At 38.6% G+C, this 27,157-nt stretch overlaps 1 protein-coding gene across 1 annotated transcript; it reads left to right on the forward strand.

Annotated features, from left to right (window-relative positions):
* Positions 1-6,009: 6,009 nt before the first annotated feature.
* On the forward strand, positions 6,010-23,158 carry LOC134334783 (calpain-2 catalytic subunit-like). Its single transcript, XM_063017238.1, has 21 exons — positions 6,010-6,246; positions 6,664-6,733; positions 7,544-7,662; positions 8,510-8,643; positions 9,006-9,174; positions 9,605-9,688; positions 11,290-11,375; positions 11,468-11,542; positions 11,648-11,808; positions 13,528-13,697; positions 14,318-14,329; positions 18,719-18,930; positions 19,553-19,589; positions 19,670-19,735; positions 19,823-19,880; positions 20,867-20,931; positions 21,073-21,141; positions 21,820-21,898; positions 22,056-22,172; positions 22,655-22,713; positions 23,111-23,158. Exons 1-21 carry the CDS (start codon positions 6,010-6,012, stop codon positions 23,132-23,134), a joined length of 2,103 nt encoding a protein of 700 aa, XP_062873308.1. The 3' UTR covers positions 23,135-23,158.
* The last annotated feature ends 3,999 nt before the right edge of the window (positions 23,159-27,157 follow it).

Raw genomic sequence — 27,157 nt, forward strand, 5'->3', positions numbered from 1 at the left:
AACCTATGATATTTTCAGCAGAACATTGGAATGCCGACTATGAGACCAACATCAGTGCCTGACGTCACCAGTGCTCTTGTAGTTTATTGAAGCAAATCCTTGCAGTCGTATGCCAAAAAGCTGATACACCATCAACACCATGCTAAAGCCCCGGATTTTCATAAAGGATGTTTAACAAGCTCACATGAGGATGTGATGTTGGGGTGTCCACATACTTCTGACCATCCAGTCCACAGCGTTATTGATGTTACCGACGATCGTTAACCGTGTTTTGGATACAGAGTTCGAGATCTGACTGAAAGATCAGTCTGTAAAATTACTGAGCCATTTTTCTGATCTAGATGAGAATGCCGAGCTTTTATAAACATAAACATTATAAACATTAAACATACCGAGCTTGTGTCTCTACACATAACCGGGCTGCAGCAGCTGTGTTTTGGAGACGGAGCCCGTTTAACCGGAGGCTCGAACCTGCAGCGTGGAGCTGTTCGTGGTGCTGAATGTTCCTGCACCGGCACCGTCAGTTCATTTACATAATAAACGCAGGTCAAAGAGAAGCACGAGATCTTACCCGCTGCGCGCGCTCCTGTACGCTCATCCGTTCCACAAGGTCGCCGTTCGGCGCGCGCCGTCCATCCGCAGCTCAGCAGTGCCCAGTGAATTCGGTTCGAGCCTCGAGCGGCCGCCTCTCCGTTACTGTGGGTCTCAATGTCTAACGCTCAGCGCGCGCGCGCGCGCGCACACACACACACAACGCGACACCGGTCGGTCCGTGCTGCTCGAGACAGCCAGTCGGTCCTCCCACTCCCACGCGCCAAAGAACCAAGTGTCAAGTGCAGCGCGCGGACTGACGATCACGCAGTAACGCAGGATTCTGTTTAAATCGCGTTCCGGTGAGCGCGCGCGTTTATCAATGATTTGTACCACAGGTTGAACGGGCTGAATCCCAAACAGCCCTGCAGACCCCTGTGCAAGTGCACTAACTAGTGCAGCAGAGGACTGATCAACCCTACACTGTTTACTGTAAAGGAGCTAGGAAGGATTGTTAATGATCGACTGTGTCTGTGGGGAGCTGGAGCCATACAGTAGACTGGCGTCCTGTACAGGAAGGGCATTTTTGATTTGATTTGATTTGATTTACTTTATTGTCCCACTAGGGGAAATTTTACTTGGGCCACCCCGGGCTACATATCGTGTATATACAAACATACAACGACATATATGCAATGCAAACATCGAACATCAACCAACACACAATAAAATACATTAAAATACCTCCACTACTCTGCTTACCTGTTGGAATTAAGAATAGTAATAGAAATTGGTACAAAAGAGTTTTTAAACCTATAAAATCTACACAATGGCATTCTGAATCTTCTTCCCGAGGGGAGAAGTTGGTATTCTGAGAACATAACATGGTCGGGGTCAGAAATAATATTCCTTGCCAGCCTCAGCACAGACCGCTCATAGACTGCACCCAGTGAGGAGTACTGATTGCCCCCAATAATTTTCCAGGCATTTTTGACAACACTAGCTAACTTATTCGTTAGTTGGGTTGAAAGGCCACCAAACCAGACAGAAATACCGTAACTTGCAATGCTCTCTAATATGGTCTTATAAAACAGAATCATAATCCTTTGGTCCACTCCAAAGCTACGAAGTCTCCTCAGAAAGTACAGTCTCTGTTGCAGTCTGGCACAGAGATACTCTACATGGGTTAGCCATCCAAGTGAACTGTCAATATAAACCACCAGATACTTGTAAGAAGACACCTGAGATATGGAATTGTTATAAATAACCACTGGACTGAGGTCACTAATTCTTTTGTGATCAAAGACAATCTGTCTTCTTAATATTCAATTTGAGGAAATAAATGTCACACCATTCCACAAATCTCTGTACCTCAGCAAAGTAGTCATTAACACTGTCATTCTTCTGCATTAGACTTAGAATGGCAGTGTCATCCGAGAACTTAAAAAATTATTGGCATATATATTCCTACAGTCATTGGTATAGAGAGTAAACAACAGAGGAGAACTAACGGAGCCCTGGGGAACACCTGTAAGATCTTTCAATCCGAAAGACATCCATTAACTCTGACCTGCCGATTTGTTAAGAATGATCGATACCACTCTACAATGAATGGATTGATCTTCATATCTATCGGTTTGTTAATCAGCAAGTGTGGTTGAATTGTGTTAAACGCAGAAGTAAAATCAATAAACAATACCAGAGCGTAAGATGTAGAGTTATCGAGATGCTTAAGGATCATATATATGCATCAAACTAGCAATTGCATCCTCTGTGCTCCTGTTGCTCTTATATGCAAACTGGAAAGGATCTAGGCTACTGCTGACCTCCTCTTTCAGTCTGGCGACAGTAAACCTCTCCAAGCATCCGGTGTAAAATCTGTTCCAAATCATGTATGTGGACCAGAATGATCTGCTGTGGCCACACCTGAATACACCTGAGCAGCCAGAACACCAGGCGTGAAATGATTAAACTCAGAGCTGCTGTGTGTTTCTACTATAAATGCAGATTGTTTGGTCAGAATTTGGTTTAAACAACACAAACTGATAAACAAACTGTCCAGAGTGCACACTGTTTGTGAAATGGCGTAGGAATTTACTCCTGGCCCATGTTATACTGATCTACCATGGATGGCCAGAGTGTCTCTGATTACTGTTACTGATAATTTGCATCCCGCTGTTAATCACCGTATAATAACAACTTCCATCATGATAACAAACTGTGTCACAAAACTCAAGTGAACTGGTCCCAGTAACATGGCAGTGAGATCAGGGTACCTGAATGGCCTCCTCAGTTAGCAGTTCTGAATCCAAACAGCACTTTTAAAATCGCAGCACGAATCTGCAGCAGTTCGGTGTTACAGAACCTAGAAAAGTTCAGAAATTCTTGCTCTTTATTTTAGGTGCTTCTGAAGCTCAAATTGTTGTTGTTTTTTACTAATGAGAATAAGAACCATAATCTTTGTGATCAGTCCACTTTTCACCATGGCAACCTTCTCTTACATCCACCCCCACACTGTCGAACCCTGGCTCCAGCCCATTAAAGAGGGTTTCATCACAGCTTAACATGAGTTTTTATACGTTCAGTGCTGCTACAGTTTGTCTGATGGGGATTTGTTTGGAATTTTAAGCTTTATAAAAGGAAATCAGTAAACTCTACAGTACTGGATTAAGTTCTGGTAAATTTTTTAAATGTGGATTTTACATTAATGCTAAGAATCTAACTAGAGCAGCAATACTTTAACTGCACCACAAACACGCAACATTATTTTATGTATAAACCTAAATCATAAAAAATTGGGACAGTATAAAAAATACACTGATTTGGAGATGTTGTTGCCCTTGGGGGATTTTACCTAAATTGGGCTTTTAAATTTTGCCTGGAACATGGCTCGGATTAAAAAGCAAAGGATTAAACCACCATTAAAATGGCAAACCACTAAAACCGCTCTGTTCACACACACACACACACAGACACACACACACACAGACACACACACAGACACACACACACACACAGACACACACACACACACACACAGACACACACACACACAGACACACACACAGACACACACACACACAGACACACACACACACAGACACACACACACACACACACAGACACACACATACACACACACACACACACACACATAAGCAAAGATAAGCATAAAATTGGTGTCTTTGTGAGGCCTGGTTAGAAAACTAATCTTAACATTTGTGATAAGAGGAACAACCAAAACTGCTTCATCAATTCAATGCTAAACTAAGATGTATCAACAAAGACTATCAGCTAAAACTAACACCTGAGTTATGGTATGTTATATATGGTTATATGGTATATCATATATGGTTTATTATCTAATGGTATATTAGATACCCTCAGTGTAGCACTGTACCCTCACACTGGCACTGTACCAGCAATTGCAAAATCTCAGACTGGTGGAATCCTTATCTGACAAAATTGGTTCTGCTATGGTGAGGTAGTAACCAAATATTTGAAAAGAACACAACAATTAAAAGATAATTAACTGAGATTTTTTCGGATGAACATTAAATGAAGCCCTCACAAGCCTCCTGTACTCAGAAGGACACCGAGTTTGCAGTACGTCACCCAAAAACCTGTACTGAATAACAAACACCTGAGCAAATAAGAGTTTAACGTGCACTGCCCCCCTGTGGTGGATTTTAAAACATTGATTCAGTGTTGTTTGGTTATTTAGTGTTAATTTCGTTATTTGGGTTTTAAAAGTTGGTTTCAGTAAAATTTAAATATTTGATTGTCCTGTTTTGATTTTGATCAGCTCCCCGGTGAGTAAATCAGCTCTAGAATGTTTAAACACAATGTTTAAACTTTGGCTTTTCAGAGTCTAGGTCTCATAAAAAATGTGACATAATCTAGGTGTACTCTCTGTACACATATGACTGTGTGGCCACTTCCAGCTCAACCACCATTGTCAAGTTTGGTGGACACTGTTGTAGTGTGCCTGATCTCAAACAACAATGAGTGGGCCTACCTAGAGGAGATTAGACACCTGGAACACTGGTGCCAGGATAATAATCTCTTTAACGTCAGCAAGACAAAGGAGCTGATAGTGGACTGCAGCATAAAGCAGGTGAGGAACTATCACCCTGTTTTGATCAGTGGCACCGCAGTGGAAAGAGTAGACAGTTTCAAGTACCTTGGAGTTCACATCTCTGAGGACCTGTCATGGTCCTGCCACACTACCACGCTGGCAAAGAATCCCTGTCAGCGTCTTTATCACCTTAGACGCTTAAGAGACTTTAAACTACCCTCCAAGGTGCTTCGTAACTTCTACACCTGCACCATTGAATCCATCATAACGGGAAACATCACAACCTTTTTCGGAAACAGCACCAAGCAGGATAGGCAGGCTCTACAGAGGGTGGTGCGTACAGCTGAGCACATCATCCAGACTGAACTTCCTGACCTGCAGTCCATATACAGGAAACGGTACTGGACATGGGCCAGAAAAATAGTAAAGGACCACAGTCATCCCAGTAATGGATTGGTTTTTTTGTTACTGTCTGGGAAGCGTTTTCGTGCCCTGAAGGCCAAAAAGGAGAGGATGAAAAGAAGCTTTTTCCCACAAGCTATTCGAGTCCTCAACGAAAATAGCATTCAGGACTAAATTTACAAAACTTGCACAATCTAATTTATATGTATATATGTGTGTATATATATATATATATATATATATATATATATACAGTATATATACACACATAGACATATTTATGTGTATATAAGTATATGTGTGTATTCAGTTTTTAGATATATGTGTATATGTATAGATTTGTATTTGTGTATAGTAATCACATCTTACATTATGTTGCACTGTTTCTGCACTACTTGTCACTTTTACACACTTGTTCACTATAATTACTTATACTTTTTTAAATTTTCTAAATTTTTACATTTTAAAAACATTTCTATATTTTTTTGTATAATATATATTTTGACTATTTGTACGTTTTTTGTAAGTAATGTGGCTGAGCAGTCACTAAAGCATTTCACTGCCAGTTGTCCTGTTATGACTATGTATGTGACAAATAAACCTTGATTTGATTATGTAAATATTTCTACTAACAGTTGTACAAGTTTACAGATGCCTGATAAAGGAACTTCTACTTTAGTGTAAGGGTTCACATACTTTTTCCAAGTAGGACTAAAAATGATCGGTGTGTAAACTAAACCAAGTAAAAGAGCATGATATGTGATTAATTTGGGCAGCAAGTGTTTATGAGAACTTGATGTTCTACTTGTTAAATCCACTAGAGGGCGCAAAACCTGCTGTAAATTGTACAGGTGCTCTCCACACCCCTCACCTTTAACCCCTCCCTACTCTTCAGCCTTTACATACTCTTACTTTACACACCTGTAATCATTCACACCTGAGATTCACTTGGTGGTGTTGGTACTGGTGTTGATTTTGGTCTAAGTGCTGGTGTCAGGATGTCCAACATAACTGATGTTCTCTCCCGGAGGAAGGACCGTGAGGAGGGTTTGGGTCAAAATGAGAATGCAGTGCTTTTTAATAATCAGGATTTTAGGGTTCTGCAGCGTGAGTGTTTGGAAAAAGGAACCCTGTTCTGCGACCCCACATTTCCTGCCGACTCCAGCTCACTCGGCTACAACCAGCTGGGCAGATACTCCTCTAAAACCACAGGCGTGGAATGGAAACGGCCCACGGTAGGAACACGCCCCGTGTCTTGTGTGATAAACAATTCATCTCATTTTTACAGGTGCATTAATATCTCTGCAGGGTGTCTGACAGACCCGAACATGTTAAATGACTGTTTTTTTGTGAACATGATCTTACATGTTCTTAAATCTAGGGTTCATTAGATTATTTTAAATAAAATTAGTCTGCGCCAGTGATTCTGAAACTCAACCTAAACATAACCTAAAGACTGGTACAACGGGCATCAGAGTGGTCAAATCTTACCTACGGAGCCAATAAAATGTCTACTGCTGGATTTAGGGTTTAGTATTGCTCCTGTACCCCTCCTCTAGTAATACAAATGTGTTTACTCTTTAATAAACTCAGTTTTAATTAAACAATAGTTACTTTTAAAATGCTCATTTGCAAATTTTATTCATTTTTAGGAGCTTTGTTCAAATCCCCAGTTCATCAGTGGTGGTGCTACAAGGACCGACATCAAACAGGGAGTTTTAGGTAATAAAACATTTTTATTTAAAGCCGTCAACACGAATATTTACATTTACATTCGTGGCATTAAGCAAACGCTTGTTTTTGTATACAATGAATACAGAATGAATGTTGACTATGAGACCGACTTTACCTCCGCTGTAGATCAGCTGTAAAACTCCAGAACTTCTGTTATCTGGTGGTAATCTGTGTTAATCTTTTAGGAGTGTCAGGGTGGCAGCGCCAGGCTGTAACTTATACTGTAATCAATCAAAAACTCCTAAATTATTTAATCATTTAGCACTGAGGGCGTCAGTTGGGTAACGGCCTCCATTTTAGACTCACTCTGCTGATCACCAGTGTGAAACAGAATCCCAGTTTAAATGTTTAACTGGTTCTATAGTGCCCAACACACCCATTCATCCACCCAAAATCCAAACAATGAGCTTTATCAGGGAGTTCCAGCTCATGTATTTCACTATCTGAGCTGAGTCACTGTGTACATAATTACATGGCACTTCTAACCCACCTGGTACCGTGGTGTTAATCTTAATACCTCCACTTGAAAGTCAGAATAAAAAGCACTGCTGATCATGTAAAATGTAAAATAGTTTATAAATAAATACAAAATGTCCCCCAAATAAACAAAAATGACAAATCAGCTGCTGGTGTGGGTGCTACACAGCAACATGAGTTCCATCCCCTGATCACTGTGATACATGTTTTTTCATGATTTTTTCATGGGTCTTCTCCAAAATCTCCTCACTGGTTTCCTTCCACCTTTACAAGAAGTGCAGATTTATTTTAGTGGTTGTTTTTGACCTGGTTTATTGGCAGGTGATTGTTGGCTCCTGGCATCGATCGCCTCTCTGACTCTGGATAAAGAGATTTTGGGACGAGTGGTTCCTAATGATCAGAACTTCACGGAGAACTATGCTGGTATTTTCCACTTCCAGGTAAAATGTACTTGCTCTACTTTTTAATTTAAGTTTTAATATAATATATATTTTAACATGTTCTCCAGGTTTTAGTGGATCGTCACATTAATCAGAATCTCGTTTGCTTTCCATGCAGATTTACTAATTATTGAAACTTTGACAGTTATAAAACGTTATTATAGTTAAACGTGATTATAGATTTTATTTTTACTGTGAAGAAGTAGAAGTCGCATTTAATCTCCTGTAATAATTAGGTGTCAACCATTATATAGAAAATACCTGCATATTACATAATAATATGTTAGATATAGTAAAACAATGTAAAATAAATAAGTATACTCAAGAGTATATGATATACACTCATTTGCCACATTAGGAACACCTATCTGGCACATACATTATGATTCATTACATGCTACATACAGAGTTCTGTCCACTCCACTGTACCCCATTTATTAATCAAAAGGGACCCCTGTAGGAACCCCCACTGACCAGATGATGTTTGTGTGGTGGATCATTGTGAGCACTGCATTAATAAAAACAATAATAATCATGATTTTTCTTCTTCTTATTATTATTATTGTAAATATTGTAGAAGTAGTATTAATAACATTTAGACTGAACAGGAACCCTAACAGGAACCGTGTTTACAGTCGAGCTTCATTACACAGTGTTAGATTCAGAGTCGTCGCTCTCCTGCTACAAAACTTTTCTAGATTTTAGAACATGACTGCATTGATTTACTTTCATTCAGCCACAAGCACATTAGGTTATGAACAGATTTTGATCTTGGCTCACAGTCAGCATTCCAATTCACACCACATGTTAAATATAATTATTGTCAGAACTGTGTGTGTGTGTGTAGGTATGGCAGTATGGTGAATGGGTGGACGTGGTGGTTGATGATCGGCTGCCCACCAAAAATGGCGAGCTGCTGTTTGTTCATTCGGAGGAAGGAAGCGAGTTCTGGAGTGCTCTGCTGGAGAAAGCATACGCCAAGTAATTGTGGAAATATGAGATCCGATACGATGTATTCGAAATCCCAACAATTACTTTTTCATCTTGGTGATAAAGGGTTTAAATGTTAATTCAGTAAATTAAATGATGATTTAAAAGCTGCATTTTGTGTTTACTCATCTTTCTAATAATTAAATTAGTTGTAAGATCATTCACACATTTAAGTATAACAAATAAGCAAATACAGAAAGAATGCGGTGATGTGCAAATACTTTTTCACAGCACTGTATATAAAAGTAATACAGTTTTCCTACTGCTGCTTACTTAGGGTAAATAATTGAGAAATGTCCGGTTCCATGAGCTCTGGGATGTTTTAATGGTTCACTTCCTGGTTCTGTGTGTAGGGTAAACAGTTCTTATGAGGCTCTGTCAGGAGGATCCACCATTGAAGGGTTCGAGGATTTTACAGGAGGAATAGCAGAAAGTTACGAGCTTCTGGAAGCTCCTCCAACTCTCTTCAACATCATTAAAAAAGCTCTGGATCGAGGATCTCTGCTTGGCTGCTCTATAGATGTGAGGGAACAAAAATCTAATCTACAGTCTGATTTAAAGTCCAATCTTTTTTGTTATAAAGTTTAAACAATCACTTTGTAAACATCTACATTATTTCTATATTTGTGTCTGTATTACAGTTAGAATTTGCATATTTACTACAGACTGGTGAGATAGAAAAATGTGATAGTGAATAAATATATATATTAAAATAAAGTTATATGTATTAAATAAGTTTTATATCTTAAAAGATTTACTTATTTTATAGCATTTTGTATGTTAAATGTATAGGTACAGATAGTTAGAATATGATTATGTACACTATGGACAAAAGTATTTGAACGCCCTTTTTAATAGTTGAATTAATGTGTTTTACCCACATTTGTAAAATAAATGCAGAAACTTTAATATCAGTAAAAATAAACAAGATTTTTTTCTCTGTGGTTTTCAGATAAGCAGTTCATACGAAACTGAAGCTGTAACTCGACAGAAATTGGTGAAGGGCCACGCCTATTCTCTCACCGGAGCTGAAGTGGTACACACACACACACACACACACACACACATTTTGATAGATATATTTGATAAAAGTTTTTGTTCTGTAAGACTAGCTTATGTTTGTGTACACAATTACTAAACATAAATGTAAATAAACTTAATTTAGAACTAAATGTTTGAGCAGTGATCATGTGTGGCTTTAAACCTTGTACTAACAAAGCATGCAAGATTAATGTATGTAAATATTTAACATCCTCATATCAACTGGTTCTGTTTTAAATTTGGCATAAAATATATCTATGAGACAAGGAAGAACATTCAACTGCACTTTACTACACACATTAGCGACGTCTGTTTTAGCTAATCCAGGATCTTTGTAAGTGTGATGGTAACACTGCTCAGTCTATACTGCCTACTGGACAGAGTAGGTAAACAGTTTGGTTCTGATGTCCTGGTGGACTGAATACGGTGTCACACCTGAATGTTGTTCCTTGTTATTTTTCACCTGCTTTTGACTAAAATAACAATAATGTGTTATTACTGTGGTGACCTCTGAACTTTCTTAATACTTTACATGGACAGTTTGTAAAGTTTACAGCTTACATTTACTTAATAGTTTATCTGATGTACCAGCTACAATTTAAACTACATTGAATACCAAAACAAATTTTACATCGTTAGTGTTTCCTCTAATTATCTGAATGTTAACCCTAACCCCAGGGATGGACTGGCCATCGGGAGGGTCAGGAGTTTTCCCGGTGGGCCGCTCTGTATGTGGGCCGCTGAGAGAGTGAAAAATAAATTCTGTTTTAAATATTCCTGAATAATAATCCTGAAGTGTGCATTGGCCCACCACAGTATCCTCACTGCATGTCCATTGGACAATCACAGAAATGTCCCTCCCCCAGGATAAACCGTAATTACAACCACCAGTTCAAAAAATACATATAATGTATAGTGAATGAGTGCGAGATGGAGAAAGGATCAAAGAAGCGTAAAGGAGGTGCAGAAAAAAACAGAAAAAGCTGCAAACAGATGCAGAAAAGTGCAGGAAACTGGACAACCTGTTTGGCAGTGTGGAACTACAGCATAGCCAAAGAGCAGAAAAGGAAAAGTTAGTGCTTCGTTAGTAACGCCGTTTAAGTAGAGACTGTGGGCCCATGTCAAATGTCGCCTATGCCCTACTTAGGGTACTTCCTAACAGTACAAAACATTTCTTTTAACAGTCACTGAATGATTAATAAGTAGTTATTTAAGCTACTGTTGGATACCAGGGGCTTTAAACCAGCTGTTTTAAGGACTATGTTTGTGAAAGTTCTATTATGTCATGTCCAACATAGTGCACTACATAGGGTGGTGGATATAATTTGAGATGGAACCATTAGTCTCTGCGCCTCAGAAAAAGTAAACACTATTTTGTCTTCTATAATACAGAAAGGAAAATGCAGTTTTTTAGGAATTTTTTTAGTGTTAACAAGCCCTGCCTAACTGTGATGACTGTGGGCCTATGTGTATTAGTAATAAAAGTGTGTGTGTGTGTGTGTCGTGATGTGTGTAACAGTGCATGTAGGGTAAAAGCAGTATTGACAGTGTGAGATGGTACGTGATTGTGTTTGATGGTGTGTGTAATGGTTGTAGGTCCATGTATACGGCAGTCCGGTTCAGTTGGTGAGGTTGAGAAATCCATGGGGACAGGTGGAATGGACCGGAGCCTGGAGTGATGAGTGAGTTCTGTCTCATTAGATAAAATAATATAAATTAAATATTTTTCAGCAACTGCAGAAGAACTGATAAAGATCTGTAATGTGCTCATCAGTTCAAGTGAGTGGAATCAAGTTCTACCCGAGGAGAAATCTAAACTTGATTACTCAGCTGATGATGGAGAGTTCTGGTACAATGTTCTCTCTTATACATTAAATAAAAAAAATGATTGATTTGATGCTTTTGGATGCAGATTTTAAAGCATCTTCTCTCTGGATGTGTGTTTGTGTAACAGGATGGAGTTTTCAGATTTTATTCATAACTTCTCCAGACTGGAGATCTGTAATCTAACTCCTGATACTCTGACCAGTGATGGTGTTGCTCGCTGGAGTTACCACCAATTCGAGGGCATGTGGAGAATCGGCTCTACCGCGGGTGGCTGCAGGAACAACCCAGGTACAATAATAAAGTACTAATGCTAAACTACCACTAGAATTACTAATACTATTACTATTGCTAAAGTACCGGAAGGCCATACTTGAGTAAAAGTACAAGTATCTTACCAGAAATTTACTTTGATAGAAGTAAAAGTCACCTTTTAGAATATTAAAATCTAAAAGTATCTGATGTTTAATGTACTTAAGTATCAAAAGTAATTTGATATTAAATGTACTTAAGTATTAAAAGTAGAAGTAAAAGTAAATGCTGTTAGTATAAATGGAAGCGGTCATTTTAAATATAAAGATTGTTCTTTTAAGCCTGTAAACCACCTTAACAATTAACCTGTTTTCTTCCTTTCATCTGAACATGATTTGTGCCAGTTCATGATCATAATCATTGTTGACATCACCTGTTTGAAATCATGACATTATTTAGTTGTTTTTTTAACTTATTACTAGCCCTAAATGTTCCTGTTCCAACGTTTTTAGAATGTGAGTCGATGTACATGTAAGAAACACTGCATCTATTTTATTTGCATTTTCTATAGTTTCCCATTTTTTTATTTGGGTAGTATATTTATAACAAAAAAATAATTTTGGCATAATTAATTTAAAGCAAAACTCGAGAGTTTAACAAAACGTGTGGCACTTTTATCCCTTTAATGATCTGTTCTACCATTAATTTAAATCAGAATATTTGGGTAAAATAAGCTGTATTTAAATAAAATATTTTGGGCTGTATCTACTCACTGATTGGCATGTGTTAAACAAAAAAAATATTGGTATTCTTACTTTAAGAAAACACCATTTCTAACTTGAAGCCAACAGCTGAAAAATCATTAATAATAAGTTGGATAAGTTGAGTGATTAAAGGGTTAAAGACGTGCTGCATGTTCCTCAGCACCATGAATCTCTCCTCTACTGGTCTAATACAGAAGTGATCTGAGGAAATATTTGTCCGCAGGTGAGTTTTTAAAAATAATGGACGTGTCTTCATGAGTTTTGCAGTCAATGAATTCCAAACAAATTTAGTGAAACGTTTTATTTGTGGTTCGAATGTAATCGGTAAAAATGGTAGGTAGATATCTGAACAATGTTAATGCTAATAATATGATAAAAAAAAACGCTGATGCTGCAGCTTTACTTTGTTAATCATTGTTAATTTACATCAGTGTGTTGGAACTTCTGAAATGTCCATATTTGCGTGTGTTTGGGTGAACGACGCACTTTTAGAAAACTCCGATAGCTTTTAGAGAACGTTTGCACATGCGCATTAATGTGTTTAACCACCATCTAACTCACGAGCGCAGATTCACCAAACCAGCGTGCAGTCCGTCACACCTCTCACATCATTTACCTTCATCCTGTAGTAACGAGTAACCAAGTTACATACAGCCAATGTAACCGAGTAAAAGTACACAATTGTAGTGGAGTAAAAGTTGTCGAAAATTTTTATACTCCAGTAAAGTACAGATACTTCAAAAAACTACTTAAGTACTGTAACGAAGTATTATTACTACATTACTATACACCACTGAATAATACTGCGACTAATACTACTAGTAGTATTACGAGTAAAAAAAACTTTAGGTTTGTCATTTACTTCAGATACTATTATCTATTTCATTACTGAATGTGTGTGTGTGTTGTGTGTTTTTGTGTGTGTGTGTGTGTGTGTGTTGTGCACGGTGTATGTGTTTGCATGTGTTTTTATCTTGTGTATGTGTGTGTGTAGCAACATTTTGTTCAAACCCACAGTTTGTAATAAAGTTGGATGAGGTGGATGATGATCCTCATGATGGGGTGGATGGATGTTCATTTTTGGTTGGTCTAATGCAGAAGGACACACGCAGAGAAAGACAGTTTGGCCGGGACTTTAACACCATCGGATTTGCTATATACAAGGTAACACCGATCCAACTACATTAAAGCTAGCATGAGGGTTAGCATGCTGTGAGTCATTGTAGGGTAAGCATGATGCTAGTATCATGTCAGTATCACTACAGTGTAAATACTAACCCCATTTCAGAAAAAGTTGGGATGTTTAGTAAAATGCAATTAAAACGAATCTGTGATTTGTCTCGAATCTTAATTTAACTAAAGCATTAAGATTTCCCGTGTTTCACTGATCATTGTACTTAGTAAATGTAAACAAATTTGTCGCCTGGGTGGTTCAGTGGCTCATAGAAGGATTGCTTTAAGTATCCAGTGTAAAAACTGTGCCTAATCTAATATGTGGACCACAATGATCCACTGTGGCCCCTTGTCAGTATTTCTGTATAAAATTGATGTTCGATGTATTTCTATTTGTGTAAGTTTCAGTTTGCATTTCTTGATGCAGTGGTAGACTGTGTTGAGTGATAATGGTTTTATGAAGTACTCTGAGCCTGTGTGGTTAAATTTAGTAGCATGATCGTTTCTCATTCTATGCTGTCTGAAAGCTTTTTGCTGCCTTTTACTAAACATCCCAACTCTTTTGAAATGAAAAAGAATCTTAATTTTTGCTCTGTGTGTTTGTGTTTCAGGTTCCTGATGAGGTAAGTGTGAAGATCAGTGTTCCAATACTTTTGCTCATAATCTCACAGTTTCAGGTTCAGTTTGGTGTTGGAAGATTAGTGCAGCTCTACAGGTAAAAGTATTAGAATATATTATGTGTGTGTGTGTTACAGTATAGAAGTATGAATAATGTACACGTGTGTGTCATGGCTGGATTACTGACCGGGCCAGTGGGGCCAGCGCCCAGGGGCCCTCGAGGTCAGGGGGCCCCGGCCCAAAACATTCTGCGATGCCTATCAACACTTATGATACAATATATTCTTATTTCCTAGGGACCTCAATTGTAAGGAACCCCTGACTACCAGGGACTTTGACCCCATGGTCTCCCGGGGGCCCCAGCCATGTACTTGGGGTCCCTAGACTTGTACAGAAGTTGTTCACCATGGATCCTCGACTTTCTAGGGACCTACAAACTGCCAGGCAAGCTGCTGTATGTGCTGACCCACCACAGGGAGGGGGGTGTGTCGAACGAGCGTCTGTCAACCAAGGGGGAGGGGGCGAGGCAGAGGCAGCACTCGTCATACGCGACCGAGTGCTGGTTCACCAAGGGGAGGGGGGCGTGGTGCGAGGGGGGACGCAGAGTGTAAGTGCCTTTAAATATACTGTCGATTGGGGCAACTCATGATGTCGAACACTTACAAAGGGTGCCGTGACTGAACAAGGGTTGAGAAACACTGGTTTAATGTATTAATTTATTTATGTTTTTGGAGGGGGGAGGGGGGGGGCAACTCTTTGCCCAGGGGCCCAGACTATCTTTAATCCGTCCTTGGTGTGTGTGTGTGTTACAGTATAGAGGTATGAATAATGTACACGTGTGTGTGTTACAGTATAGAGGTATGAATAATGTACACGTGTGTGTGTGTTACAGTATAGAGGTATGAATAATGTACACGTGTGTGTGTTACAGTATAGAGGTATGAATAATGTACACGTGTGTGTGTGTTACAGTATAGAGGTATGAATAATGTACACGTGTGTGTGTTACAGTATAGAGGTATGAATAATGTACACGTGTGTGTGTGTGTGTGTGTGTGTTACAGCATAGAGGTATAAATAATGTACACGTGTGTGTGTGTTACAGTATAGAGGTATGAATAATGTACACGTGTGTGTGTGTTACAGTATAGAGGTATGAATAATGTACACGTGTGTGTGTTACAGTATAGAGGTATAAATAATGTACACGTGTGTGTGTTACAGTATAGAGGTATGAATAATGTACACGTGTGTGTGTTACAGTATAGAGGTATAAATAATGTACACGTGTGTGTGTTACAGTATAGAGGTATGAATAATGTACACGTGTGTGTGTGTTACAGTATAGAGGTATGAATAATGTACACGTGTGTGTGTTACAGTATAGAGGTATAAATAATGTACACGTGTGTGTGTTACAGTATAGAGGTATAAATAATGTACACGTGTGTGTGTTACAGTATAGAGGTATAAATAATGTACACGTGTGTGTGTTACAGTATAGAGGTATAAATAATGTACACGTGTGTGTGTTACAGTATAGAGGTATGAATAATGTACACGTGTGTGTGTGTTACAGTATAGAGGTATGAATAATGTACACGTGTGTGTGTTACAGTATAGAGGTATAAATAATGTACACGTGTGTGTTACAGTATAGAGGTATAAATAATGTACACGTGTGTGTGTTACAGTATAGAGGTATAAATAATGTACACGTGTGTGTGTTACAGTATAGAGGTATGAATAATGTACACGTGTGTGTGTTACAGTATAGAGGTATGAATAATATACACGTGTGTGTTACAGTATAGAGGTATGAATAATGTACACGTGTCTGTGTGTGTCACAGTATAGAGGTATGAATAATGTACACGTGTCTGTGTGTGTGTCACAGTATAGAGGTATGAATAATGTACACGTGTCTGTGTGTGTCACAGTATAGAGGTATGAATAATATACACATGTCTGTGTGTGTCACAGTATAGAGGTATGAATAATATACACATGTCTGTGTGTGTTACAGTATAGAGGTATGAATAATGTACACGTGTCTGTGTGTGTGTCACAGTATAGAGGTATGAATAATGTACACGTGTCTGTGTGTGTCACAGTATAGAGGTATGAATAATATACACGTGTCTGTGTGTGTTACAGTATAGAGGTATGAATAATGTACACGTGTCTGTGTGTGTCACAGTATAGAGGTATGAATAATGTACACGTGTCTGTGTGTGTGTCACAGTATAGAGGTATGAATAATGTACACGTGTCTGTGTGTGTCACAGTATAGAGGTATGAATAATATACACGTGTCTGTGTGTGTTACAGTATAGAGGTATGAATAATGTACACGTGTCTGTGTGTGTGTCACAGTATAGAGGTATGAATAATGTACACGTGTCTGTGTGTGTTACAGTATAGAGGTATGAATAATGTACACGTGTCTGTGTGTGTGTCACAGTATAGAGGTATGAATAATATACACATGTCTGTGTGTGTTACAGTATAGAGGTATGAATAATATACACATGTGTGTGTGTGTGTGTGTGTTACAGTATAGAGGTATGAATAATGTACACATGTGTAACAGTTATGTGGGCTAGACGAACAGGAGGGCGGACACAAACGCATAGATGTATGAAACAAACTATATTTAATAATAATAATAATAATAATAATAATAATAAAGACAAGACAAAGGAATACAAACAAACATACAGGACCTAAACAAAGCTAAACAAATGATAAAGACCAAACAGGCTAAATGCTAACAAGCTAAACTAAACACAAAGGAACTAAGCTAAATATTAACTAATTTAAACATACAAGGACTATGCTAAACAGAAATTAGACAGGACTGAACAGGGACTAACAGAACTAAAGTTAATTAACAAAAGGCTAACACAGAGCTAAGACACAGAGCTAACGAACAAAGGGCTAAGGCTAATCAGGGAGCTAACGAACAAAGGGCTAAACAGACAGGAACATAAACTAACTAGATAGGAACATAAACAAGACAAGAACAGAATGAACAGACCGGATGAGACGGAGCAGAAGCAAGCAGGTATCAAAAGCAAAAACCAGTCACAAAGAGCAAACAGAGTTACCATGAGCAAGCGGAGTTACCATGGAGTTACCATGGAGTTACCATGGAGTTACCATGGAGTTACCATGGAGTTACCATGGAGTTACCATGGAGTTACCATGGAGTTACCATGAGCAAGCAGAGTTACACAGAATAGTCTCCAACCAGCCTTTCCCTGATCCTCTCCTAAATACAGGCAGCTGGGGTTAATTAGCCCCAGCTAACCAATCAGGAGAGGGAGGCTGGCTGGAGACTGGGGAGAGAAGGGCGTGGCACACAGGAGCTCCAGAGCACAGAGGGGCTGAAAACGTGACAACGTGTGTGTGTGTGCTACAGTATAGAGGTATAAATAATGTACACGTGTGTGTGTGTGTGTGTGTGTTACAGTATAGAGGTATAAATAATGTACACGTGTGTGTGTGTGTGTGTGTGTTACAGTATAGAGGTATAAATAATGTACACGTGTGTGTGTGTGTGTGTGTGTTACAGTATAGAGGTATAAATAATGTACACGTGTGTGTGTGTGTGTGTTACAGTATAGAGGTATAAATAATGTACACGTGTGTGTGTGTGTGTGTGTTACAGTATAGAGGTATGAATAATGTACACGTGTGTGTTACAGTATAGAGGTATGAATAATGTACACGTGTGTGTGTGTGTGTGTGTGTGTTACAGTATAGAGGTATAAATAATGTACACGTGTGTGTGTGTGTGTGTGTGTGTTACAGTATAGAGGTATAAATAATGTACACGTGTGTGTGTGTGTGTGTGTGTTACAGTATAGAGGTATAAATAATGTACACGTGTGTGTGTGTGTGTGTGTTACAGTATAGAGGTATGAATAATGTACACGTGTGTGTTACAGTATAGAGGTATGAATAATGTACACGTGTGTGTGTGTTACAGTATAGAGGTATGAATAATGTACACGTGTGTGTGTGTGTGTGTGTGTGTTACAGTATAGAGGTATGAATAATATACACGTGTGTGTGTGTGTTACAGTATAGAGGTATGAATAATATACACGTGTCTGTGTGTGTGTTACAGTATAGAGGTATGAATAATGTACACGTGTGTGTGTGTTACAGTATAGAGGTATGAATAATATACACGTGTGTGTGTGTGTTACAGTATAGAGGTATGAATAATGTACACGTGTCTGTGTGTGTGTTACAGTATAGAGGTATGAATAATGTACACGTGTGTGTGTGTTACAGTATAGAGGTATGAATAATTACACGTGTCTGTGTGTGTGTGTTACAGTATAGAGGTATGAATAATATACACGTGTCTGTGTGTGTTACAGTATAGAGGTATGAATAATGTACACTTGGGGTCAGATGTGTTACTGAGACAGAAAGCGGTTGCTATGAGTAACACCTATATAAACCTGCGGGAGGTGTGTGGTCGGTACAAACTGCCCCCGGGGGAGTACGTCATCATCCCATCCACCTTTGAACCGCACCGTAAGGGCAGCTTCATCTTGCGGGTGTTTACTGAAAAACTCGCTACAGCCAGGTACCAAAAATAACTCTTTATTACCAACTTCACTTCACTTCGCCTTCATGGTACACTGTTATCCTGTAATCATGCAATTAGTTTATTATTATTTATGAGACATTAATAAAATAAAGTTCAGTTACATTTATGTCATAAAACCTTTTATTCAGCCAATAAAAGTAATTAAGGTGCTTTAATAATTAAAACTGGTCTGACCGAAATGATTTTTGTTTATGAAATTTTGATTCTCACTCCAGTGAACAGATTTTTTCTCACTGATGTGATTGTTTGAAACTGAAATCACTGGTCATGTTACGTAAATATTAGTAGTTTTAAAAGTTGTTTTTGTTAATTAAATTTATGCCTAGTCAAAGCATAATCATTTCTAATGTTTTTTATTTCAATTATTTATTTAAAATTTTATATTTTAACTGATTACTTTGCAGTTGTGTAAAATAATGAAACCAGAGCTGCATTAAATTCACTTACTCTGCTATAATTTTATTTCATTTTAACTTTGGGACTTTTAATAATAAGCAGATTAAATGTAATGTGTTAAATCTAAATGTACTTTGTTTCTAATAATCAAATCCATTCAAACTAAATGAAATCACTAAGTAATCTCTCGGTGTGTTTGCAGTCCGATGGAGAAGGACATGACCCACGAGTATAAAGAGGTAAAACATTTAAACAATCTCTGTATCCATTTAGTGTTAACGTGTTAGTGATAACGTCTAATCAGAGTTCTGTCCTGCAGAGTGAAATTTCTGCTGAAGATGTGGATCCACATTTTAAACATCTTTTCAAACAGATCTCTGGAAACGTATGTTCACGTCTTTCTTCTCAGAACTGAAACAAACTCCTCTGATCGATTCCTGTAAAAACTGCTAAATTAACATTTCCTCTGTAGGATTCAGAGATTTCAGCGTTGGAGCTGCAGAAGATTCTGGATCACGTCATTTCTCAGAGTAAAAGAGTTTTTGCTTCAGTTTTTCATTTAAATCTATTTGTAGAAAATAAACTTGTGGACTAAATATCAAGGAAAGTTTAATATCAAAAAGGGCAAAACAAAACCAGTGTACACAGTCAGGCAGAGTCCAAAACCAGAGGATAAACAGACAGGCAGAGAAAACCAGTGGGCGCAGGCAAACGGAAGATAAACGGAAGATAAAAGGGTCATACACACACGGTAACGGTTAGATTCAGGAATAAGGAACGCTCAGTATGCACACAAACACACTCAGCAATAGTTCACAACGAGACACAAACACACAGAAGAGTTTCAATAACATTCACACACAGCTGAACTGAATCAAAACTCTGAAGACCGATCAGGATTGGCTGACCAGAGACATGTGATTGTCACGTGAGAGTCCGTGGGAGCATGGGAATTGTAGTCCATATTGTTGAAGGCATGGAGTTGGTATTCGTGACAATAAAAAAACTTTTGATAATAATAAAATGTCAAGAGTAATTAAATGATTGAAATACACTAATATTAAAATTGACCTGCCAGAAAAAAACAATAAAAAAACTCAGTATATTATAAATTACATATTATTATTATTATTACTATTATTATTATTACATGCTGATCAACAATCACATTTAATGTTCACAAGACAAAATCACATTTTATATTTCCATTAGTTTGACACGAGCTTTAAATAAAACTATATTAATCAACTTGTTGACCTAAAATCTTTATTTTTTGTTTTATTAATTTGTGCTCCTCTTTATAAAGTTTATTTTTGCTGATGAGCAGCGTTGAGTAAGTGTGTCAGGAAAATCATCTTAATCATCATCAGAATAAAAAAAAAAAACAGGACTCACTTACTTAGTACTGGACTTACTTAAGAACAAATGAAAGTTAATGAAGTTTAGGAAACAGATCTACTAATGTTATAAATGTTATATTCTGATTTTGTGAGATGTTTCGGTTTGGTTTGTACAGGAACTGATCTGAAAACTGATGGAATGAGTATGGAGACGTGCCGTCACATTATCAGCCTTCTGGATGTATCCTTCAATATAAATTTTTTCTTGGAAAACGTGACCTTAACCCTAAATGTCAGATTTGGTCCTTCATTAAATATAATGCTGATGTGGTGTTAATTATTGCAGAAATCAGATTTACACTTTGATCTTTAACGCTCTTAGAGAGATGGCAGTGGAAAACTTGGACTGCTGGAGTTCCATACTCTCTGGATGAAGCTGCAAATATACCTGGTACCACACTGAAGTTCACTATTAGACACCATCAAAGTTCTTTACATTGACAGTGATTAATCAGACCTCACCTGTTAAAGTATTCAAAACCATTTAATGTAAATTAGAACCTTTATTATTATAACAATTCCTTAATTATTCTTTAAAGACTAAAAATAGTCTGCTAAGCAAAACTCAAAATTGTAATTTTTCAATAACTAAGTTGAATAGGGTCATATGGACACAGAGAAGTCACTAGCTGTAGTGGTATAACTACTGTAATCAATAACAAGAGGCCTAATTTTCTTTTGGCATTTTCCTATTTTACTCATAATTGAGTAATTTTAATAAAATTTAATTGCCAATTATGATTCCACTGTCACTTGCACCAGTCCCACTAGTCGCTGTTGCAGCCGCAGTGAGGAGGAATCCTATTCGACTTTCCTTCCCTGGGCTATTTGATCCAGTTATTTACTTTTAATTCCTAAAATGCATAAACCTTTTAGAACATTCTAGACTGTAGTAGTTTTTTTTTTACTTTTACTATTTAACTAATTGAGTTTATTGATGAACAGTTAACAATTTTTATTCAGGAATGATTTGCATGCTACACTATTTCTTATACAGTAAAATCTTTGAAATGTGGGAACAACTTGTTTTAATGAATTTGTTTTAATGAATGTTTTATGATTTTTTTAGGAAATATTTAAGAACCTAGATACAGATAACTCCGGAACCATGAGCTCCCATGAAATGAGAGACGCACTAAGTCAAGCAGGTTCATTTCATTAATCCTTTATTATTGAAAATGATTGATTGATTTGATTAATTATTAATGATACTAACTGTAATTAAATAATGGTAAAAGAATAGAATAGAACACAAATAATTTAATAACTAATAAGATTCTGAATTTTGATTTTGGTGTTTTTCAGGTTTTCATTTGAACACTCTGGTGTTGGACGTGATCATCACTCGTTATGCTGATCAACAAAGTGCTGTTGATTTTGATAGTTTTGTGTCCTGCGTGATCCGACTGGAGCTTCTTTTTCGTAAGATCATATACCACCATTAGAATAACCACAAAACAGCAACAAAACCCTTAATACCACTCCCATTACCACAGAAACACCATCAGAATCCTAACCCAACACCATCAGAACCACATAAAAACAAAAACAGTGAAAAAAAAGAATCTAACCTGGAAGATGTTCTGCTACAGATCAGTATTTTACAGTCAGTATTTTATTGTCAGATGCTCCACTGCTTCTGAAACAATGTTAAGTATCTTCTGTATAGCACTGATAAAAGACGCCACCACAACAATGTAACCACACAAACACCAAAACCATCACTATGAACACACAATCACAACCATAAAAACACCATCATAACCTCACAAATGCTACCTTAACCATACAAACACTACCACAACCACATACACACCACACCAATAAGACAGATTGTAAACACTTAAAAGAGATTTTAAAATAAATCTTATTTATATCTTATTTTAATGTTTTTGTTTGTTTAGAAATGTTTAAGAAGTTCGAGAAAAATAACAGCGGAAAAATTGAACTTGATATGCTGCAGGTAAAACATTCACTTTTGTGTTTGATTATAGTCACGACTCAACTTTTCAGATAATTTAGGGACGTGATGTACATTGAGTTCTCTTGAACAAAGAAACAAATTGTAGAAAATGCTGTGACGTTGTTGGCGCCCACAGCATGGATAATTTGTATCTCGATATCTACACACATCAACACATGCTACTTTTAGACGCCATCTTTATTTTAGTCATCTTTGTTTATTTTAACAAAATGCCACCAAGCTTTCTTCTGCATATTAACAAATCTCCAAGTAGTTTTTATAGCTGAAGACTTGTGAAACAAAATATTAAATGATGTATTAGGGATTAATGTGTGTGTGTGTGTGTGTGTGTGTGTGTGTGTGTGTGTGTGTGTGTGTGTGTGTGTGTGTGTTACAGTGGCTGTGTTTGGCTCTGAGCTGAATACCCAGAATTCTTTGCTGTGAAGGATTTTAATGGCTTGACTACACATAAAGGAGCTTCAGATCAGCATTTATACACATAATGATAATGCAACAAGTACTAAAATGAATTAATTTTACAGAAAGGCCTTTTTATTTTACTTGTGTAATTGAAATGTATTTTTGAGAATGGATTTAATTTTTAAATAGTGTTGGGATTTTTAAATGGTATTGGGATTTTTAAATGGTATTGGGATTTTTAAATGTATTGGGAACAGACACAATAAATGAAAACTTTAACACAGGCACCAATGATGGGACGGACACACACACACACACAGATATTCTAGACATTATAAAGATTTATTAACAGACAGACAATAAACAAAATAACAAGACTTAACAATAAACACACAAACAAGATCAGGAATTGCTAATAATAAGGTTATCAAGCTGAGACAGAACAGAAACTAGAACTCCGGACATAAGCATGGGCAGTAATGACATTAACTAGAACACACATGAGCTAGATAACACCAGAACAGGAACCAAGACATGAGCCAGCATAAACTAACAATTACGAGTGCTGATCAGTTCTGTTATGGTTTATTGATTTAGAAAATACAAGATAATAAAGTCACCACTTCTGCTGCATGGTCCATCAGTCATGAAGGTTCTTTAATGGTCACTGAATTTTTTACAAACATTTTAATGGTTCACTGAGTAAACAAAGTAGAAGAGCTGCAGCTGCAGGACTCAACAGGCTGGTATTTGCATTTGTTTTTTCCTTATTCCTAGCAAGTCTGGATGTCTTAAATTGATTATTCTTATTAGTGATCTGAGATTAAGTCATTTTGTGGTAGAAGACATTTTTCTCTGTCAGTTCTAAGAGATAATATTAATTCTAAGGCATGTTTAAATAAGTGAGTATTACATTCTGGGTGATACCCTTAGATTTTATAATAAAATCAAAAGGCAATTTTAAATGGCTCATTTTATTTTCATAATAAATAGTAAAATCTCTAGCAATCAAAGCCTTATCCACTGATAGTCTGACAAACATCCTACAAAAGTGCTTATCAATTCTGTTACGGTCCACTGATTAAGGAAATACAAGGTAATATACTGTACTTGTATGTAGCTGAAATGACAATAAAACCTCTCTGACTCTGACTCTGACTCTGAAGCGGTGAAATTTCTGTATTAATCAGTGTGGTTCTTGGATGAAGCAGTGAAGTGTCTGTATTAATCAGTGTGGTTCTTGGATGAAGCGGTGAAGTTTCTGTATTAATCAGTGTGGTTCTTGGATGAAGCAGTGAAGTGTCTGTATTAATCAGTGTGGTTCTTGGATGAAGCGGTGAAGTTTCTGTATTAATCAGTGTGGTTCTTGGATGAAGCAGTGAAGTGTCTGTATTAATCAGTGTGGTTCTTGGATGAAGCAGTGAAGTTTCTGGATTAATCAGTGTGGTTCTTGGATGAAGCAGTGAAGTGTCTGTATTAATCAGTGTGGTTCTTGGATGAAGCAGTGAAGTTTCTGGATTAATCAGTGTGGTTCTTGGATGAAGCAGTGAAGTGTCTGTATTAATCAGTGTGGTTCTTGGATGAAGCAGTGAAGTTTCTGTATTAATGTGTGGTTCTTGGACACACACTCACTCACTCAGTCACTCACTCAAACACTCACTCACACACACTCACTCACTCACTCACTCACACACTCACTCAATCACACACTCACTCACACACACACTCACACACACTCACACACTCACTCACACACTCACTCACACCCTCACTCACTCACTCACACAATCACTCACACACTCACTCACACACACACTCACACACTCACTCACACACTCACTCACACACTCTCACTCAGTCACTCACACACTCACTCACTTACACACTTACTCACTCAATCACACACTCATTTACTCACACACTCACTCACTCACACACTTACTCACTCACCCACTCACTCATTCACTCACTCACACACACACTCACTCACAAACTCATTCAATCACACACTCACTCACTCACTCACACACTCACTCACACACACACTCACTCTCACTCACTCACTCACACACACTCACTCAGTCACACACTCTCACTCAGTCACTCACTTACACACACTCACTCACTCACTCACACACTCACTCACTCACACACTCACTAACACACTCACTCACTCACTTACTCACTCACTCACACACTCACTCACTCACTCAATCACACACTCACACACTCACTCAATCACACACTCACACACTCACTCACACACACTCACCCACACACTTACACACTCACACACTCACTCACACACTCATTCAGTCACTCACTCACACACACACACTCACTCACTCACACACTCACTCAGTCACTCCCTTACACACTTACTCACTCACACACTCACTAACACACACTCACACACTCACTCACACACTCACTCACACACTCACTCACTCACTCACTCACACACTCACTCACTCACACACGTGAGTGGCGTATGGGTGTGTGTTAGTGGCGTATGGATGTGTGTTAGTGGCGTATGGGTGTGTGTTAGTGGCGTATTTGTGTGTATTAGTGGCGTATGGATGTGTGTTAGTGGCGTAAGGATGTGTGTTAGTGGCGTATGGGTGTGTGTTAGTGGCGTATGGGTGTGTGTTAGTGGTGTATGTACCATACAGACCACACCGCACCATACAGACCGCACTGCACCATACAGACCGCACACACTCACTCACACACACACTCACTCACTCACTCACACACACACTCACTCACACTCACTCACACTCACTCACTCACACACGTGAGTGGCGTATGGGTGTGTTTTAGTGGCGTATGGGTGTGTTAGTGGTTTATGGGTGTGTGTTAGTGGCGTATTTGTGTGTATTAGTGGCGTATGGATGTGTGTTAGTGGCGTAAGGATGTGTGTTAGTGGCGTAAGGATGTGTGTTAGTGGCGTATGGGTGTGTGTTAGTGGCGTATGGGTGTGTGTTAGTGGTGTATGTACCATACAGACCACACCGCACCATACAGACCGCACTGCACCATACAGACCGCACACACTCACTCACTCACACACTCACTCACACACACTCACTCACTCACACACACACTCACACTCACTCACTCACACACGTGAGTGGCGTATGGGTGTGTTTTAGTGGCGTATGGGTGTGTTAGTGGTTTATGGGTGTGTGTTAGTGGCGTATGGGTGTGTGTTAGTGGCGTATGGGTGTGTGTTAGTGGTGTATGTACCATACAGACCACACCGCACCATACAGACCGCACTGCACCATACAGACCGCACACACTCACTCACTCACACACTCACTCACACACACTCACTCACTCACACACACACTCACACTCACTCACTCACACACGTGAGTGGCGTATGGGTGTGTTTTAGTGGCGTATGGGTGTGTTAGTGGTTTATGGGTGTGTGTTAGTGGCGTATGGGTGTGTGTTAGTGGCGTATGGGTGTGTGTTAGTGGTGTATGTACCATACAGACCGCACCGACAGACCGCACCGCACCATACAGACCGCACCGCACCTTACAGACCGCACCGCACCATACAGACCGCACACCACCATACAGACCGCACCGCACCTTACAGACCGCACCGCACCATACAGACCGCACACACTCACTCACTCACTCACTCACACACTCACTCACGTGAGTGGCGTATGGGTGTGTGTGTTAGTGGCGTATGGGTGTGTGTTAGTGGCGTATGGGTGTGTGTTAGTGGTGTATGTACCATACAGACCGCACCGCACCATACAGACCGCACCGCACCGCACCATACAGACCGCACCGCACAGACCGCACCGTACCATACAGACCGCACCGCACCATACAGACCGCACCGCACCTCACAGACCGCACCGCACCTCACAGACCGCACCGCACCATACAGACTGCACACACTCACTCACTCACACATTTACTCACTCACACACTCTCACTCACTTACTTACTCACTCACTCACTCACTCACACTCACACACGTGAGTGGCGTATGGGTG

This window comes from Trichomycterus rosablanca, chromosome 20, assembly GCF_030014385.1.
Source record: "Trichomycterus rosablanca isolate fTriRos1 chromosome 20, fTriRos1.hap1, whole genome shotgun sequence".
Taxonomy (NCBI): Eukaryota; Metazoa; Chordata; class Actinopteri; order Siluriformes; family Trichomycteridae; genus Trichomycterus; species Trichomycterus rosablanca.